Here is a 20,533-nt window from a genome sequence, read left to right as displayed (position 1 = left end):
GCGGCTGGGAGGAGCGGCGGGCGGGGCCACGCACAGGACCGCGCGCCGACGCAGTGCGCTCACGGGGCGGGCCCAGAGACAGGCAGGTTGGGGTTCCGGTTCCGTCGCGGAGACACGTGAAGGTCGGTGAGTTGGTCGGGAGTTCGTCTCTGCAAGCGTGGCGGCCCTGGGATGGATTCCTCTTCGTCTTCGTCCGCGGCGGGTTTGGGCTCGGTGGACCCTCAGCTGCAACATTTCATCGAGGTGGAGACTCAGAAGCAGCGTTTCCAGCAACTGGTGCACCAGATGACGGAACTTTGTTGGGTAAGCAGCCTGGGGTTGGGACCTGGCCACTGTGCCTGCTTTCCCCCTGTCCTTGCCCGGCGGGGCTGCCCAGGACGTCCGGAATTCGGGGAGCGGGAGGACCCGGTAGCAACCCCTTGGTTTCCTCAGGTTTCTTAGACCAAGCCGGAAGATAGAAAAGGTGAAGGTGACTCCGCTTCTCCGGGGACTCTCACCCCAGACTTTGGCTTTGTTGTTGCAGAGGACTGGGGATCGCAGCCGACTTTTCCCCTGTCCCAAGCAGCTCATTAGGCACCTGAGGTTGAAGCTGCCTAGTGCTGGCCACCAAGACTGATGAGAGCCACCAGCACAGAGATTTTTTCTTTTTCTTTTTTTTTTTTGGAGCCCCGAGTCCCAGGGAGTGAGTCTCCTGTTCCTGGGCTACTCAGGGTTTACCTGGATTACCCAGTTGCTTTAACCATCGCCCATGAGAAATGAGTGGCTCTAGCCCAGCAACTGTAAAAGTGGCGTAATTTATCTACCCTGCCCCCCCAACCCCCCCCCCCCCCCCCCCCCCCGCTCCGCACACTTATTTGCTTTCTTGTTGGATTGTTGTGTAATACCAGGCTCTTTCAGGTCTGAAGGTTGAGGAATTGAGTGTGCCCTGTCAGGGGACTTTGGCAGAAGGGTGGAAGGCATTTGCAGCTGGGGATCAAAGTGTTCTTTGGCTGCCAAGGACAGCATAACCGGCCTGCCTTGTTGGGGAGGGGGGTGGAAAACCCTCATGTATCCAGAGGCTAAGGATAATTGTCTTGGAAGTGGAGAGTGTGAAGCTTGAGTACACAGCAGAGAATAACGAATAAAATTCATTTGAACCACTTATCTTGAACTGAATGCAGTCATCAGTTCCATAGTCCCTTTCACATAAGCTTATGGTATTGTTGGTCTCTGACCCCTAACAGATGCTTACCTATATACTCCTTGGTGCTTTATTATTTTTTTTTAATGTGATTCATTACATTTTAGCCGGGAGGGGGTGTGGTTAAGGACTCCTTTAAGAATTTGTAAGCTCTAGGCCCTTTAGGAAGATTTATATAATTTTCCATTCATCTTGAGAGCATTCAAGAATTTCTGGCTTAACTAGACAGGGTTATAGAATCTTGGGTAATAGATTCCTTTTTTCCTTTGGTAGGTTTTAGGGTGTCACTGCTGTGATTTATTCTTTCACCCTTTTTTCCCCCTGCACTTACTCTAAAGGCATTTAATGGTGGCAGCCTTCTGGAGTTACAACCAAATTCAGTGAAAGTTTACTTCACTTGCATTTTGCTTCCCCCCCCCCCCCCCGCCCCGCCCCGCCCCTTTTTTTGGCTCTGTAATAGCTCCACCATTTTCTGTTAAAATAACTTTGGGTAAGATATCTCTGCCATGGTTTCCCTCTTTGTAAAATGAGGATTAATGATAGTATCTCTTTTGTAGGGTTGTTGGGAGAATTTAACGTAAGGCTCTAGATAACTGCGTGCTACATGTCAAATGTGAAATAGTAACATATCAAATAGTGTTTTAGGTGAAGTTTTTCCTCTAAATAACAAGAAGTAACCTTTCCTTCCCCACCTCCTGATTTTTTTCTCAAGTTCTCTTTGTGTTTCTGTATCTTGTCCTGAGCAGGAGAAGTGCATGGACAAGCCTGGGCCAAAGTTGGACAGTCGGGCTGAGGCCTGTTTTGTAAACTGTGTTGAGCGCTTCATTGATACAAGCCAGTTCATCTTGAATCGACTGGAACAGACCCAGAAATCCAAGCCAGTTTTCTCAGAAAGCCTTTCTGACTGATCTCAGCATTACGTCTTTGGAAAAGGAAGGTACTTCAAGAAATGAAGAGCGGTTGATGGGATAATTGAAGAAAAGGCTATGGGGGAATTGGCTCCCACCTTTTTCACTCTTGGGACATCCTGTCATCTGAGAATGAACAAAGACCAATGTGTGTGTGTGTGTGCGCGTGTGTGTGTATGTGTGTGGGTGGGTGGGTTTTGCGGGTCATATGTGTACTTGGTTGTGTTTTTTAATGCTAATCTTATGAAAACAATTGACAGATGAATGGAAAACTCTGATAGATGCATATTACGGTATGTGGGACTGTGCTTTCTCAAAGCCCCATTAACTTCTCCCTATAATTTTGATAGTGGAACTGCTTTCTATAATTTGATTGTGGGACCACATAAGGTAAAAGGGCAGCAGTGGGAGAAGAGTAATTTGGTACTTAACTGTAGGCTTCCTTATCTAGTGTTTGGACTATCAGTGCTGGAAAAACTCTATGGGATAGTCAAACAATACACTGAGCTTTCTAGATTCTCTCCTTTCCTTATGCTGTGACTTACTTTAATGTATAAGATATGGTCTCAAGGTAGTACAGGTAGCCTGAGTGTCTAGAGACCTTTAGTTATAAAGGAATCTAGCAAGTGAGCATAATTCTCATTACTAAACTGCCACAAGGAAGAAGCTTACTTACCTTGTATATCAGAGTCCAAAAAATTCAAAGATGTGCCTAAATAGGTAATAAAGATTTAGGCCAGTCAGAAACTAACTGCAGTTTCAAGTAGAGATGCATGCCTAATGTTAATCAGTGTAGACTCCATTTACTGCATTCTTTTGATCACTGAAATAAAGCCTTCTACAAAATACAACTCTGATTCAGAAAGCTCTCTATTCTGGTTATCACCTGCACCCTGGAGAGATTTGGTGTAGGCTGGTTCCAAGACTGAAGTGCCTGTCTGGATACTTGCTCTGTGCAAGGAACAGCATGGTATTCCAGGGATGTCCGTCTGATGTTTTTGTGAGAAAGGAGAACCTTGAGATGAGATGTGGAGGGAAGGGATTCAGTGTTGACAGTCACTTCTCACAGTGTAGTGTAGTGGAATAGATTATATTGACTGGATTCCCCTTCCAGCTTCAAATGCCAGTAGAATGAAGTGTAGACCTAATAATGGAACTACTTGTTGGGAGCCTCTAGTTCAGATCATGCTGTTTTTGGTGCCACGGCTTCAAGAGTGCACAAAAAAACAAAGTCCTTGCCCATGTAGAGTTTATGTCTATGAGAGGGGAAGTCAGGCAACAAACCCATAAATATGCCAGTATAAGGAGTGCTATGGAGAAAAAGCGGAGTCTGAGGTATTAGGGAATGTTTGTGGGGCTGTTATTTGAGATAAGATGGTTAGAGAAGACCTCCTTGGGAATGTGGCAGTTCTCAGAGACCTGAAAGAATTAAGTGACCAAGCCATGTTGGCATCTGGGAAGACTATTTCAGGCAGAGGTAACAGCAGGTCCAAAGATCCCATGGTCAGAGCAGTATGCCATGATGCTGAGGGAGAACAGTCAGAGTCCACAGGGCTGGAGCAAAATAAGTAAGGAGAATGGTAAATAAAGTCAGAGATAAAAGCATGAGACAGATTGGGGCTGGGAGGCAGGTAAATGCACTGATCATGTAGGGGGTTATAGGCCATTGAAAGGACTTGGCTTTTAGCAAGCAAAATGCGAAGCCATTTGAGGGTTTTTAGCAGACGAGTGATATAACTTAAGTTTTAGGAGGGTCTGGCTGCTGTTTGGAGAACATGTATGTGTATAGTAGTAAGAATAATGGCAGTTTGAAGTTCAGGAGAAATCAGGCTCTTAGGGTAGGTATCTGGCATACAATTTGTATCTATATATCCCCATTGATTTTTTTTCTCTACAAAATTTAGTGTGTTCACAGAAAACCTCCAGTCATAAACGAAGGGTCCTTTAGTCTTTGCTTTCTTGAATCCATTCCTCCCTTTTTTTATTTTTTTAAAGATTTTTATTTATTTTATTTGACAGAGATCACAGACAGAGAGAGAGAGAGGAGGAAGCAGGCTCCCTGCTGAGCAGAGAGCCTGATTCCGGGGCTCGAGCCCAGGACCCTGGGATCATGACCTGAGCCAAAGGCAGAGGCTTTAACCCACTGAACCACCCAGGTGCCCCTCATTCCTCCTTTTTATTATATATTACTGTTTTTTTAATTTATTAACTTCTTAGTCTTCCTTCATATTGTATTAAGATATTCTCATCACATTTAGACACAAATGTAACTGTTTTCTTTTACAATATTAACTGCTTGCTCAGCTATTGTACATAATGAGAGAGAGGGTCTGTCGGATTTATACAATATGCTTGAGCACCAAGTATATGTTCAGTACTACTTGGTACCAGATAATGGGAGAGAGAAAAGGTAGAACATTTGTCCTCATTGTCAAGGAGGTTAGGTATACCAGAGCAACAATTTGAGCTTTTGTTTGCTTTGTCAATCTCAGAAGCTTCAGAATCTTGATAGAAAGGTGGTACTCTCAGCCCTAATAACACTCAAGGTTCTCATTTCAATATTCAGGGTAGCATGCTTAAGACCCCAAATATGAAACAAAAGGATTGCAATAGCAGAATCTTTCCCTGAAATGAAATCTTACTTCGAAGCCTAATATATAAAATAGAAAACCAAACCTGCATTGGAAGAGGCCCATTGTTGTCACCCCTACCCCCATTTCACCGACTCCTGTGGTGCCTAAGGCACTGTCTTAGGACCTCTGGGTTTTACTAAACATACTGTGAAAATTGGACCAAGACTATCCCTAAGGCTCCTGCTCATGAGTCTATAAATGAACATTAGGGATAACAGATACAAGGAAACCAAGCAAGAACTTTGTATTTATTTATGGTAACAAATCTAGAGAGTCTAGATTTAAATAGAGCAAGTTAGAGGACACCTGGGTGCTTCAGTTGGCTAAGAGTCGACCTTCGGCTCAGGTCATGAACCCAGAGGGCATCAGGCTTCCTGCTCAGCAGAAAATATGCTTCTTTTTCTCCTTCCCTCTGCCCCTCCCCACTGTTGGTCTCTTTCCCTCTCTCTGAAAGAAAGAAAATCTTTTAAAAAATATGTCAATAAACCCCACGTAAGATAACATTTACATGCAAAGCAATCAGTGGTCTTAAAAAAAAAATTTCACTCCTATCAGTACCTTAATAAAAAAATCTTGGCCTAGGAAGATTTTATTTCAAAGACCACTCTGGTGTTTTAAAACTCTTCATACTCTCTTCCAGTTTCATCTTCTGGACTCAAAAAATGCTGATGCAGAAGAGTCTGGTAACTTGCATGTTTATTCCATGGGAGAGTAAGAATATTGCTTAGATTAATTGAAATTCAGTCAAAGGGCAACAGAGACAGACCACAAGGGACATCTTAAAAGGTGTGGCAGCAGGGCGCCTGGGTGGCTCAGTGGGTTGAAGCCTCTGCCTTTGGCTCAGGTTATGATCCCAGGGTCCTGGGATCGAGCCCCACATCCGGCTCTGTGCTCGGCAGGGAGCCTGCTTCCCTTCCTCTCTCTGCCTGCCTCTCTGCCTTCTTGTGATTCTATCTGTCAAAAAAAAAAAGTGGCAGCAAAAAGGCCAAGAACTATGGTAAGGAAACCACAGGTGGTACCAGCCAAGGCTGTTGAGGGCCTATGCTGCCATTCCTAAAAAGAGTGGGAGAGAAGGTTAGGACAGGTGTTTGGAGAGGCAAACAGTACATGGCCATGACTGTGTAGGGACTGAAAGTATCCAAGGCCTTGTTCAGATAGTTCATTTGAGTGCTACACCAATCACAAGGCAAGTCAAGAGTATCCCCTTGAGGGATGGCTTTGTGATTGACTTCCCTAAAACAGCTGCTTCAAGGTGATGCCCAAACTTGATACCCAACATGGAAAGTGAGCCAACAAGAGCAGATAGGAATATACAGTAGGAGGTTACATGGGCCATCATGAGGTCCCACTCTGAAGATGAGCAAGTGGAACTGGTCACTACACATAGCAAAACTGACAAATCCTGCGATAAAAGAAAATAATTGCATTACTACTGTTAGTACTCCTACAAGAAATGCTAAAGCAATTTGACAATTAAATCATTATATTCCGTGACACCTTAGCAAATGAGGAACATTTCAGCAGTCATTTAATGTAAGAACTAATAGAATTTGTGTTCTGTATCTAAAGCTGTATCTTTTTTTAAAGATTTTACTCATTCGTTTGTGAGAGGCAGAGGGAGAAGAAATGCAGGACTTGATCCAAGGACCCGGGGATCACAACCTAAGCAAAAGGCAGACACTTAACCGACTGAGCCACTCAGGTGCCCCTGAAGCAATATCTTTTTAAAAAATCACTCAGTGCTGTGAATTGTGTAATAAGGCTGGTGATTCACAGACCTCTACCCTTGAAGCAAATAATACATTATATGTTAATAAAAAGAAAGAGAGGGGCACCTGGGTGGCTCAGTGGGTTAAAGCCTCTGCCTTCGGCTCGGGTCATGATCCCAGGGTTCTGGGATGGAGCCCCGCATCAGGCTCTCTGCTCGGTGGTGAGCCTGCTTCCTCCTCTGTCTCTGCCTGCCTCTCTGCCCACTTGCGATCTCTGTCTATCAAATAAATAAAATCTTTTAAAAAATAGAAAAAAACTAAAAAAGGCAAAGCCTGCCTATACAATGTAATTATGGTACTTTCTTTTACACCGAAATACATAGAAGGAACAATTAGGATCTAGCAAGCTAAGATTCAGATGTACTGATCAAAAACTCTAGAGGAACAAAAGGGCCAACAGAATTTTGAGATGTATCTGCCATATATTGATACTAGCTATGCTTTGCTGAGGATATGCATACTATTTGCCACATTATTTTACATGGGTCATCTTTTTAAAAATTACAACTCTATGAGATAGGAACTATTATTACCATACCCACTTATAGACAGAGAGCTGAGGCTCAAGAGAAATTAACTTAATTCAAGGTTACAAAGCTAATAAGCTAAAGGGATGGTATTTGAATCCATGCAGTTTGACCCCAGAACTAATGGTCTGAACTACGATGCTAAACTAACTCCTAAACTTCCTACCTAAAGTTAGGAAGTACTGCTTTTTTAGAAGGTAGGGCCAGAGTGACTGGAACATTTCATTCTAGAGATAGCATGGTATAGTGGAGAGAGCATAGGTTTGAGAGTTAGGCAGAATAGCGTTCAAATCCTGATTCTACCTGCCAATGTTTGTGTGACCTTAGGGAAGTCACTTAACCTCTGATCTTCAGTGTCTTTATAAAACAAATGGTAATGCCCACCTTACAGTGTTGAAAGATGAGATCACAATGTAAAGCACTTGGCACACTCCAGATGTTTAAATGGTAGCTCTTTATTACTGTTTTTCAGAACTGAGCATATTTGATAACCCTGGCAAAGTCATTATCTGGGAGAACAAAAGAAAAGAAGTCAATGAAGTTGACTAATTGAATGGCAGAGCTAATAGAGTGTATGATATTAAGAATTTTGAGTTTTATCTCACAACGAGAAACTATTGGAGGATTTTAAACAGTGGAGTAATATGATTTTGTGCTTTTTTAATGACAACAGTACTATATGCATGTTTTAAAATTTCAAACAGTATAGAATTGTTTGAAATGAATGAAAGTCCTCCCCTTGCTGTCATGTATGTATTTAGATCACTTTAGCAGCTAGACGGTAGCTGGATTAAGGCAGAACAGTAGTAAGAGTATTTCACTTATTCAGGCAAGAGACTGGAGGATTGGATTTAAATAGTGCAAGTGGGGACATATTAGGAATGTGGGGGATCTGTGAGAGAAATCTGGAATAACATGGAAAGTGAGTAAAACAGATAGGAAAGGAGGCAGGGTATAGAATAATGTGCCAATGAGAGGTGTCTTGAGGTTCAAAGGGCAGCAAAGTTGAGTAGGGAGAGAGGAAGGTATAAACTAATCACATTGAACAGGCTGCAGAAGGGAAGGTACACAAATGGCCATCCCCATTCCATAGTTCCAGTGTCTGGGTAACCCCTGGAAATATATCTTGACATCTTCCAATTTAAGGAACATAAGCATACCCCTAATGTTGGATACTTAAAAGATTACTCATAAATACAATGTTCTATAAACTTTTTTAAAAAATATTTATTTGAGAGAGAGCATGAGCTGGGGCAGGGGAGGGGCAAAGGGAGAGGGAGAAGCAGATTCCCCACTGATCAGGGAGCCTGACGTGGTGGCTCTATCCCAGGACCCTGAGATCATGACCTGTGCGGACCTGAGCTAAAGGCAGTTGCTTAACCTACTGAGCTACATGGGCTCCTCTAGTGTTCTCTAAACTTTTAACAGGGAAGCTGAGAAACAAGCCTTGAAAAAGTAAGATTAAGTCCCACTTGGGTTTTAATACTGTACTTTGGTAAAGAAGGGAGACAGGAGTAGAATGACAAAAAGGAAAAAGAAGGAAACGAGAGTCGGACTCAGCAATATTTGTTGAACTGCACTTGAGACCTATAGTCACTTCCTTAAAGGCTTAAGCCATTTTCTATATGATGTAACTCACTTGGGTACTAAACCAATGTTGTTCAAATTAAAAATCTAATGTCATGATATTGCTAGTTGTACCCTGTCATGAAAAAGGAAACATTACCAACACTGTCTAGTTCTTTTAATTTTCTTTTTTTTCTTTTTGCCTAGTTCTTTTTCTAAACAGCTCTCTTTCATTATAATTGTGTGGCAGGTTACACCACCAGGTCGGAAGAACTGATCCCCATTTTTCAAGCACTTTCTTCTTTTTTCCTTCCCTCAGTCAGGTCCTAGAGATGCTTTCTCTTCCTCTTAAAGCTGCCAATACTTCAGGAGTCTTCTTCCTATCAGATTAAATATTATTCCCAATTCAGCCCATTCTTCCTATTCAAGAAAAACACATAGGCCCTCAACATGTTAAGGGTTTTGTTTTAATCACTCTGGGGAAATAGACTATGGAAAATAGACTATGGGGACAAAATACAGAATAAATATGGGGAAATTACAAAGGCTATGGAATTTTAGAAATTTCTAATGGTCAGCTGATTCACATTCCCTTCCTTACTGATATAGTGATTATTAAGATCCCCTTTGTCTTTATTCTTGAGTGAGTTTTCATCAACAAAACTCAGAAGCCATAAAATAAAAGGTTTTTAATTTTGTCTACATTAAAAAAAAATTCTGAACAGCAAAAACTTCCATAAGCAAAGTTAAAAGAGAAACAACAAACAGGAAACAAATATTTGAAACTTTTTTACAAAGGACTAATTTTCTTATTACATAAAGGGTCCCTATAAATCAATAATAAAAGACCATTCAATAGAAAAATGGACAAAGGGTATAAAGAGACAATTCAAAGAAATGGAAATACATGTGGCTCTTGAACATGTGAAAAGATGTTTATATTTAAGAGAAATTTAAAAACATACACTGAGAAGCAGAGTAGCACAGCGGAAGTGTGCTGGGCCCTAAAAACCTACACTGAGATGTCATCTCTTACTTGTTAGACTGGCAAAGCAAAAGCCTGATAACATACTGCTTGTGGCCAGTGTAAGCAAAACAGTTGTCCTTACATTACTGATGGTGGTGTAAATTGGTACCATCTCCATGGACAACAGTCAAATAGTATCTACCAAATTATATATGTACGAATCTATTCCAGAAATCTGACTTCTAGGAATTCATCCTGTAGATATATTCACATGTTCACAATGACAAAGTTACTCACTGTGGCATTGTAAAAGAAGGAGAATGGAAACAACCCAAGTGTCTCTCATTGAGATATAGATTAAATAACGTTCCTAAAATGAGATACTTAACTATGCAGCTATAAAAATGGATGAAGAATGCCTTTACATATCAATGTGAATTGAGTTCCAATATATAGTTAAATTAAAAGAGCAAGATTCAAGACACAATGTGCTACCATTTGTGCAAAAGGAGATTAAAATATATGTACACATTTGCTTGAATAAGCATAAATTATGTCTTGAAGGATATTGTTAAACAACTTCCTTGTTAGTTGCCTCCAAGGAGAGGGGCTAGCTAGGTGGTTAGAGGGTAAGGATGGGAGGAGACTTTATATTTTCTCTGTATGCCTTTTGAATTTTGAATCATGTGAATGTATTACCTATTCAAAAAATAAATATTATTTTAAAAATAAAATTTCTCCCACTTCAGAATTCTGAGCTCTATACTAAAAAGTGGGAGGTATGGTGGAAACCACTTCCAGGAATAAAAGCTCTGTATTTCAACTGCAATATTTTGAGATGCCCACTAGTTGCAAATGCATTATTTATATACCTAAGGATCTCAAGCAAGGGTGGGATAAGGGTGGGATGAATAAGGCACTCACTGTGTGCACAGAATTTAAGGGGATACAAAAAGAAAACCTCCATACTCTAGACAATTCAGTATTTGTCATTTAAAATTTATGTAGGGGCACCTGGGTGGCTCAGTGGATTAAGCCACTGCCTTCAGCTCAGGTCATGATCTCAGGGTCCTGGGATTGAATCCCTCATCGGGCGCTCTGCTCAGCCGGGAGCCTGCTTCCCCCCCTCTCTCTGCCTGCCTCTCTGCTTATTGTGATCTTGCTCTCTGTCAAATAAGTAAAATCTTAAAATAAAATTCATGCAAAAATCCATGATGAACAGAATATCAAAATTTTCCATAAGGACAGGATCAACAAAAGTGCCATACTGAGCCATACTGGAGCCTGATGCAAAAGGAAAAATGTGGGCCCCATATACATGTTTTTATGTATTCCTGAATGGTTAATTTTTTCCAGAACATTAAAGTAGTTGAAAAATTGAAACATAGATACATTAAAACTTACAGCATTAAGGTTCAATATTCTATTTACACCAATGCCAGAATTTATTAAGGTTTACTTTCCTGGCCGAGATGGAAGCAAATTCATCAATAATATTTTTGTTAAAACCAATAATATTTTCATTAAGTGTTTTCTTAGACCTAATAAGAATATGTAGAGTTTGGGAGGAAGTGCTAGTAATCTGGTGAAACTGAAATGCAAGGTATGTACTGGAGACTCTTGAGATAAGAATCGTGAGGTAGACATAGACTATTTAGTATGCTATGCTAAGGAGTTTGCATTTTATTTTGAGGGTGATGGGGAGCATCTAAAATATTTTAAGCGTATGTTTCAGGAAGAGGACAATCACAACAGTGCCAAGGACAGAAAGACAAGACTAGAGGTGGAGACCGGATAGATTTTTAAGGTAGAAAGGCAATTCTGAGGTAGATAGGCTGGGTTTTGATAACTAAGAGGGAAGAAATCAGGATGCCCAACCATTCAAGATTCACCCATTCACAACTTATTCTGTATCCATATTATATTATTCATTCATTCTTGAAATATGTGAAAGGAGGTAAATTATTCTCTCTTTTCTAAAAGGCATGCTAAACAGCTTTTACTTTTGTAACAGAGCTCACCAAAAAACTGGAGAGTCATTCATCTGATCAATTTTCTCATACTAAAAATGACCCATTCATAATATATGCACATATGTGAGATATATCCTCCCCACCTTCACTGTAGTCCTTGGCAAGAAACTGGCAAGAAATCTGGTATTCTGCCAAATGTACCAAGATTTAGGTAAAAAGAATAATAAAAGAGGCAGTAGACCTCAGGTAACTGATAGGTTGACAGTTCTGTTTCCTTTTTTAGGCAAGCAAAAATATTTTAAAATGGAGTAGGTCAGGAAAAAAATCCATTTACATTCTTCTGTGAAAGGGGGATGGCCTCCTCAGTGAAGGATTAACATCTAAGCCAGTGCTGCTTGCCATCCTATGATTATTTTCTTTAAAAAATAATCTATCATGTCCATTTCCAGTAAAGTGGTGCAAGTAACCTGAAAGTCTGTTTGTACCGTAAGACATGGAGAAATACAGAATAGAATATAGTGTCCTTTCAGAAATATAGCTGGGTGTGCAAGTAAGTAAAGGAAGTCACTAGGGGTCCAAACACAAAGTGGAAAACCTCAAACCAGAGCGTTTAGCAGGATTTAGCTGCTTTAATGACAGGATGCAGGTGGCTTAGATTTTGAAGACTAGGCAGAGGCAGGAAACAGCCTTGAGCCTAAAAGTAAGACGGGTTTGGAACCAAGACTCCTGTAGAAAGTTGAAACTTTCAGGGACTACCCCTACGATAAGGGTGAACTAGATGAAAATCCAGTCACCAGTATAGGACAGACAGCCTTGTACCTGGAAAGGCAGTAAAAAGGTCTCATAAGGATTGGTAATCTCAAGCCTGCTTTCACATGGGTTTGGGATTTAAAACATCCTGCAAGGTCCAAGAATACCCCCACGTCAAAAAATTAGTAGAAAGTGTTTGCTAGCTGTTGATATCCCTTGAAAGACCTGGCAGAAGCAACCTAAAACAGCTCTAATGGGACAAATCTTCCACAAGATCCCCACAGATAAAACCACACTGAACATGATTTATAATAAAAATATTACAAAACACATGAAGCAATACCCCACCAGCAGCCAATGCCTGAAGACACAATAGTAGGACTGGACTCCAAATTTTCAGGTAACTCTTCAGTGTTAGAATCATTGAACACAAGAACTCTGTGTAAAATGATTACAGACATAATTGAAAACATGAGAAAAGGACACTTAAAAAAAAAGACCAAATAATTTTTTTTCATCAGTAGAAAGGATCTCATTTCAATCTATCAACTGTTAAAACAACATTTGTTGATTTCTGCTTTTTTCACTATCCTTTTCTCCCCAGCAGAAGAAGATGAACATAAGCTGAGAGAACCAGAGTGGTGTGTCTGAGTTCCTTCTCCCGGGGCTCCCCAACCAGCTAGCGCCATGAGGTGTGTTCTTTGTCCTGTTCCTGGACATGCATCTGACTGTATGCTGGGGAACCTGCATCATCCTGCTCATCAGGCTGGATTCTGGCCTCCACACCCCTATGTACTTCCTCAGCCTCTTGGCTTCACTAACCAAAAAAAAAAAACAAAACAAAACAAAAAAACACCAAAAAACAAACAAGCAAACAAACACAAAACAGAAAACAAAACACACCAAAGACCAAATTAAAAAATAATAATAATTCTAGAACTGTGGGGCATCTGGGTGGCTCAGTCAGTTAAGTGTCTGCTTTTGGCTCAGGTCACGATCCTGGAGACCCAAGATTGAGTCCGAGCGGGGAGCCTGCTTCTCTCTCTGCCCCTCACCCCACTCTCTCTGTCTCAAATAAATAAAATATTTTTTAAAAAAACAGAACCTATGCTCTTGATCGTTAGGCTACATTCTTCTTTGATATATTTGAATGGCTTCAGAGTATGTACAGATCATAAAGCTCACCACCATATTCCCCAAATGTTGCACATTTAGACCTTTTTCACTTACTTCCTATCACAGATAACCCAGTGAAGAATATATTCGACCATAAAACACTGTGTGCAAGTTAGATAGACCCTTTAAGGTAGTTACTCTGAAGTGGACTTACTAAGTCAAAAAGTATGAACATTTTAAAGCTCTTATATGCTGGTAAGCTCCTTTCCAGAAAGGTCAAAATATTTACATACCTTTGGTACTATATGAGAATAAGGTTGAACATTTCTTCTCACATACTGACCACTTATCTATATGCTTTTGCTCATGTTTCTTTAAAGATGTTCATCTTTCTAATTTGTTTGCATGTTATATATATTATATATGTTAATATGTGTATACATGTTACATACAATATATTGGCATATATTAACCTTCACATATAGTTTGATACATATTGGTCAGTGTCATCACACACACACACACACACACACGGATGTGTATATTCTTTTTTTTTAAGATTTTATTTATTTATTTGACAGAGAGAGATCACAAGCAGACAGAGAAGCAGACAGAGAGAGAGAGAGGGAAGCAGGCTCGCCGCTGAGCAGAGAGCCGGATGCGGGACTCGATCCCAGGACCCCGAGACCATGACCCGAGCCGAAGGCAGCGGCCCAACCCACTGAGCCACCCAGGCGCCCCATGTACTTTTATATTGAAGTACAGTTGATGCACAGTTACATTAGTTTCAGGTGTACGACAAAGTGATTCCACAAGTCTATGTAAGTCTATATACTGTGCTATGCTCCCCACAAGTGTAGCTACCATCTGTTACCTTTCAACACTATTACAATACGATTGACTGTATTTCCTGTGCTGTATCTTTTATCCTCATGACTTACTTATTCCATAACTGGGAGCCTGTACTTCCCATTCCCTTTCACCCATTTTGCCCATGCTCCCCACCCCTGTGCCACTAACAACCACCAGTTTGTATTTATATCATACATATAGTTTAACCATCTTTTTATTTTAGAATAGCTTTAGAGTTCAAGAAGTTGTGAATGGGACACCTGGCTAGCTTGCTTAATTGGTGGAGCATGTGACTCTTGATCTCTGGGTAATGAGTTTGAGCCCCATGCTGGGTATAGAGATTACTTAAAATAAAATCTTAAAAAAAAAGAAAAATGGTGACGATTGTACCAATAAGTTTTATATGCCCCACACTCAGTTTCTGCTGTCAACAGCTTACATTAGTATGGTACATTTGTCACAATGAATGAACCAATATTGATACATTATGATTAACTGAAGTTCATACTTTATTCACATTTCCCTATTTTTCACCTATTGTCTTTTTTGGTTCCAAATCTCATCCAAGATACCACAATACATTTAGTTGTCATGTGTCCTTTGACTCCTTTGGCTGTGGCTGTTTTAGTCTATCATATATTTTTGCAAATTTTTTTACTTTCTATTTATAATCTGCTTTTCTCATTTATGTGTGCTGTTTTGTGATGTGTACAAAAATTAAATTATATAGAATATATATATTAAGTTCAAGTATATCAACATTTTCTTCTGTGATATCTTCTACTGTCTTTATACTTAGAAAGTTCTTCCTTATACCCAAATGAGGGAAATGTTTACCTACATAATGTCTTACTGTTTCACATTTTCATTTTTTATGTTTATATCTAACTCACCAATCCATATGGAGTTTATTTTGGTATATGTTATAAAGTAGGGGCCTAATTTATTTTTTCCAAATAGTTGCCATTTCTCTGAAACCCTCACTTACAAAATTCTTCTTTTCTTAAGATTTTATTTATTTGAGAGAGACCTCGGGATCATGACCTGAGCTGAAGACAGACGCTTAACCAACAGAGCCACCCAGACACCCCCAAATCCTTCCTTTTCCCACTGATCTGTGATTCCCTCTTATTAATTAAGGTTTGATTTTAGGCTTTTCTTTTCCACTGTTAGGATGAACAACCATTCTAGTGTGTTCAGAAGTGTCTCAGTTTTAGCACTGAGAGTTTTGTGTCCTGGGCAACCCATCACTCCCAGGCAAACTGGGGTGTTTGGTTGCCCTATCAACTGCCTATTCTTGTGCCATTGCCATACTATCTTATTGTTACTTTAGAATACATCTCAATACCTATTTGAGCAAGTATCTCTCACTGTTCTTTCCAAAAACTGTCTGTTTCCTCTCCTAGGTGAAATTCAGAATATTTTACCCAATTCCAAAATAAAAATCCTATTGGGCTTGCATTACAATTGTAAATATTTTTTGCAATATTGAGTCTTCCCCTCACGCAAGACTCAATATTGCAAAATATTGAAGACTTCTTTCAAGTCTTCTCTTGTGTTTCTCATTAAAGATTCAAAGTTCTTTCCATATAGGCCCTTACATGTATTTTATTCCTAAGCAATCTAAAATTTTACACTGCTGGGTGCCTGGGTGGCTCAGTTGGTTAAGGATCTGCCTTCGGATCAGGTTATAATCCAGAAGTCCTGGAACTGAGTCCCAGATTGAGCCCTGCATCGGGCCCCCTGCTCAACAGGGAGTCTGCTTTTCCTTCTACCCCTCACCCTGCTCGTGCTCTCTCTCTAATAAATAAATAAAATCTTTAAATGAAGAAAAACGTTCAAAATTTTACACTGTTATAGGGCATGGGATCTTTTTCCCATATTTTGTAAATAATTAAAAATATTTTCACATATATCCACACAATTTTACCTAAATGAATAAATGTGAATATATGGGTACTATATTTATTAACTACAACATTTTTTCTTTTCTTTTTTAAATCATGTTCAGTTAGCTAACATACATAGTCTTTTTTTCCTTTTCTTCTCTTTCTTTCTTCCTGTTTAGCTTGGCTACCCCAACTCTTCTCCATTTCTACCCCATCACACATACTAATAACTTAATATTTATCTTTCTATTTCCCCCATACTTAGATAATGATAGACAGATACATAGATAGACAGACAGATACGCTTTTGATCATAGATTATTTTTAAAAATGGGATCATATTATATGCATCTTTACCATTTTTTATATTGCCAGATTGCTTACCATGACTATGATACTAAATATTTTTACCATCAATGTGTAAGAATACTTGTATGGAAAAAATATTCTTCCTCCTGTGTTTCTTTTACTCTCACAGTACTACCATGCAATACTTCTGACACAAGATGTGTGCATTTTCCACACATCAAGCAATTCTTCAACACCAGCTGGGTGTCATAAAATTCAGTTTGGTTCTAACACTACCTAGAGTTGGCATCAGATCCCGCAAGTTAAGGGCTCACTCCCACAACACTGCCCCACTTCAGATACCAGTTCAAAGTCGCAGGTTGTCACCTGTACTCCTTTTTAAAAAATTAACATATAATGTTATATGTTTCAGGGGTACAGGTCTCTGATTCATCAGTCTCATATAATACCCAGTGCTCACTACAACACATACCCTCCCCAATGTCCATCACTTTGTTACCCCATCCTCAACGCCCCCTCCCCTCCAGCAACCCTCAGTTTGTTTCCTGAGATTAAGAGTTTCTTATGGTTTATCTCCCTCTCTGGTTTCATCTTGTTTCATTTTTTTCCTCTCTTCCCCTACAATCCTCTGCCATGTCTCTCGAATTCCACATATCAGTGAGATCATATGACAGTTGTCCTTCTCTGACTGATTTTGTTTAATACAATACCCTCTAGTTCCATCCATGTCATTGCAAATGGCAAGATTTCATTTTTTGATGGCCACATAAATGGCCATATTTCCATATAGGCCCTTACATGTATTTTATTCCTAAGCAATCTAAAATTTTACACTGCTGGGTGCCTGGGTGGCTCAGTTGGTTAAGTTGGTCAGTTGGCCATATGGTCACATTTCTTTTTTTTTTTTTTTAACATATAATGTATTATTTGCCCCAGGGGTACAGGTCTGTGAATCGTCAGGCTTACACACTTCACAGCACTCACCATAGCACATACCCTCCCCAATGTCCATAATCCAGCCACACTCTCTATATCCCCTTCCCCCCAGCAACCTTCAGTTTGTTTTGACATCTTCTTTATCCATTCATCTGTCGATGGTCATCTGGGCTCTTTCCATAGTTTGGTTATTGTGAACATTTATGCTATAAGTTAGGGTTCCCATGACCCCTTCCTTTGGTTTGGTAATTTGTTAGAATGACTTATGAAATTCAGGGAAACACTTAATTAGGTTTAATGGTTTATTATAAAGTATATAATAAATGCAGTGACTGAGCAGCTAGATGAAGAGAAATAGGGCAAAGTTCAGAAGGGTCCTGAACACAGGAGCTTTCGCCCCTGTTGAGTTGGGATGTGCCACCCCCCAAGTATGTAAATGTGTTCACAAACCCAGAAGCCCCCTAAGCCCTATATGATTGGGATTTTTATGGAGGCTTCATTACATAGGATGATGGATTATTAATTCTGTTTCCAGCTCCTTTCCCCTTCCTGGAGGATTGGGGGCTGGGACGAAAGTTCCAAGCTTGTAATCATGGCCTGGTTTTTCTGATGGCTAATTTCCTGAATGACTCCAAGTCATTCAGGAGTCCATGAAGTGTTGCCTTGTTAGACTAAAAGACAGCTTTATCACCCAGGAAATTTCTAGGGATTTAGGAGCTCTGTATCAGGAACTAAGGTTAAAAACCAAATATTGGGGGGGGGGGGGCGGGAAATGGTACTGATGCTGTTATCACTTAGGAAATTGCAAGGATTTTAGGAGCTTTGTGCCAGGAATTGGGGGCAGAGGCGAACATGTGTTTTCTATTATTTCACAATACCCTTTCCCCACATAGCCAGTCTTAAACCACCCAAATTTCCATCATAAGAGATTTTCTGGGTAAAATATGGTACATTGGAACAACAGAAGGCCATACAGCTGTAAAAATAAATAAGAAAGCTTTCTATATGCTGCTATGGTGTGATCTCCAGTATATACTGTTAAGTGAAAGAACAGAGTGCAGAGCAGTATTACAGTATGCTAACTTTTATGAAGTAAAGGGGAAAGTAAAAACATATAGCTATTTATGTTTTCAAAAACAAACAATGAAAGTATAAACTAAGAGCTAATAAAAATTGTTACCTCTAAGAAGAAGGAACAGGCTGTTGGCAGTAAGGGATGAAGGCTAGACTTCTCTGAATGTGTCTTTCATAATCTTGACTCTGAAATCATGTAAATTTTTTTCATGATTATGACAAAAATTTAACCAAAGATCCCTAAAAGTTGAAAACAGGACAAAACAAAAATGCAAAAAAATAACTCTAAATACGTATTAATTGTTGGCAGACCTACCCAGAGAATTATTCCAGTTTTCTTTAAAGCTAACAGTAATTTGACTAAAGTGATGGGCTATACTCCAAAGACAAAAAGAATCACACAGAAATATTAAATTAATCCAATAATCATATTTGTTAGCAATAATACTGGAATTGTTATTTTAAAACTATTAGATATTTAGAAGAACAAAGTAAATAAATAATTATGTTAATATCACTAGCAACCGAGATTTCAGCATAAGAGAAAAGAGATACAATTATAAAATCAAAGAAGTTGAGTACAAATTCTATAATCTTAATTTTGAACTGGAAATATCAGAATGAACTAATTTAGTTTTCTTCTTTAAAAAATACTTTTAATACTTACAGAGTTGAATAGTTCCATCTCTTCTTTTATATAGCTTATTGATATACAGTCAATATTAGCAAGATATCCTCTGCCCCTGCCCTGTACCCCCAATCTGCCAGACTCGGCATGTGTACCATTTTACTTGTATATTAAGTATTGAGACATCTGAAATTTGTTTTTTGAAATTGTGTAAAAATCCATTCCTATTTTCTTTGAAATGGATAGCCAATTGTGCCAGTTTCAATTATTAAATAATCTATCCTTTTCCTATTGAACTATTGACTGGTCATACATTAACTTTTCATATATCCTGGAGTTTCATTCTGGATTTGTCATTCTGCTGCACTGATTAGTCTAATCTTGTATTACTATTAGGCTGATTGGATCACATTGGCTTAATAGCATTTCCTAACACCTACGAAGGAAAACCCTCACTGAGTGTTCTTATTTTTTACTTTTCTTGGCTACTCATTATATCCAATTCCATTGACAAAAAAATCTTGCTGGGATTCTAATCAGAATTACATTACATTTATATATTAATTCTGGAAGAATCAACATTTTTATCACAGCATGTCTCCCCATTTGAGAACACTGAATGTACCTTTTCATGGGTTCATGAGATTGTTTCATATTTATAAAATATTTATAATGAGATTTTACAGTTTTCTTCAAGTAAGTCCTGTGTTTTTATGTTTAATTGTATTCCAAAATATTCTATAAGTTCTTTAAAAAATTTTTTTGCCATCTTTATTGAGGCATACTTGACAAGTGAAATTTGTATATATTTAAAGTGTACAAGATGATGTTTTTATGTGTATACATTGTAAAACTATTACCACAGTCAAGCTAATTGGCATGTATGTCACTTCACATAGTTTTGTGTGTGTCTGTGTATCTGTGTGGTGAGAACACTTAAGATTAAATCTCTTAGTAAATTTTGGGCAGAACAAACCACAAATAAAGGAAGAGAAGAGACTGCAGTGAAGGAGCAGGAGATATAACTAGCTTTTATAACACAGAGAAGAAGGCAGAGACTTAGACAAAATGCCAGGACAGAAGAACTTATCCCAAGTTAAAGAACAAGATAAGGCCAAGGCCAGAGATCTAGGTGGAACAGATATATGTAACATGCCTGATGGGGAATTAAAAACAACCATAATAAGATACTCACAGAGCTTGAGGAAGGAATAGAAGACATCAGTGAGACTCTTATCACAGAGATAAAAGAATTTAAAAAGAATCAATCAGAGATGAAACATGCAATAGGACTGGAAATGGGCTTGATGGAATGAACAGAAGGCTGAAATAATCAGAAGAATGAATTAGTGACCTAGAAGATGAAATAATAGAAAGTAATGAAGCTGAACAGAAGAGAAAAAGAAGAATTATACAACATGAGAATAGACTAAGGGATCTCAGTGACATCATCAAA

At 39.1% G+C, this 20,533-nt stretch overlaps 1 protein-coding gene across 2 annotated transcripts; it reads left to right on the top strand.

The window, feature by feature from the left end:
- The first annotated feature begins 88 nt into the window (after positions 1–88).
- On the top strand, positions 89–13,128 carry TIMM8A (translocase of inner mitochondrial membrane 8A). Of its 2 annotated transcripts, none has more exons than XM_045995167.1 (3): positions 89–303; positions 1,927–2,117; positions 12,881–13,128. In XM_045995167.1, exons 1-2 carry the CDS (start codon positions 172–174, stop codon positions 2,086–2,088), a joined length of 294 nt encoding a protein of 97 aa, XP_045851123.1. In that variant the 5' UTR covers positions 89–171; the 3' UTR covers positions 2,089–2,117; positions 12,881–13,128. The 2 variants fall into 2 exon arrangements, with proteins under 2 accessions (XP_045851123.1, XP_045851122.1); XM_045995166.1 differs by having other exon boundaries at positions 12,878–13,128.
- Positions 13,129–20,533: the final 7,405 nt, after the last annotated feature.

This window comes from Meles meles, chromosome X (assembly GCF_922984935.1).
Source record: "Meles meles chromosome X, mMelMel3.1 paternal haplotype, whole genome shotgun sequence".
Classification (NCBI taxonomy): Eukaryota; Metazoa; Chordata; class Mammalia; order Carnivora; family Mustelidae; genus Meles; species Meles meles.
This window is presented reverse-complemented; position numbering and strand designations above follow the sequence as displayed.

Coding starts and splice junctions, on each gene's coding strand:
- TIMM8A (XM_045995167.1), top strand. CDS start 172: ATGGATTCCTCTTCGTCTTCGTCCGCGGCGGGTTTGGGCTCGGTGGAC. Junction 304..1,926: donor AGATGACGGAACTTTGTTGG/GTAAGCAGCCTG, acceptor TGTCCTGAGCAG/GAGAAGTGCATGGACAAGCC.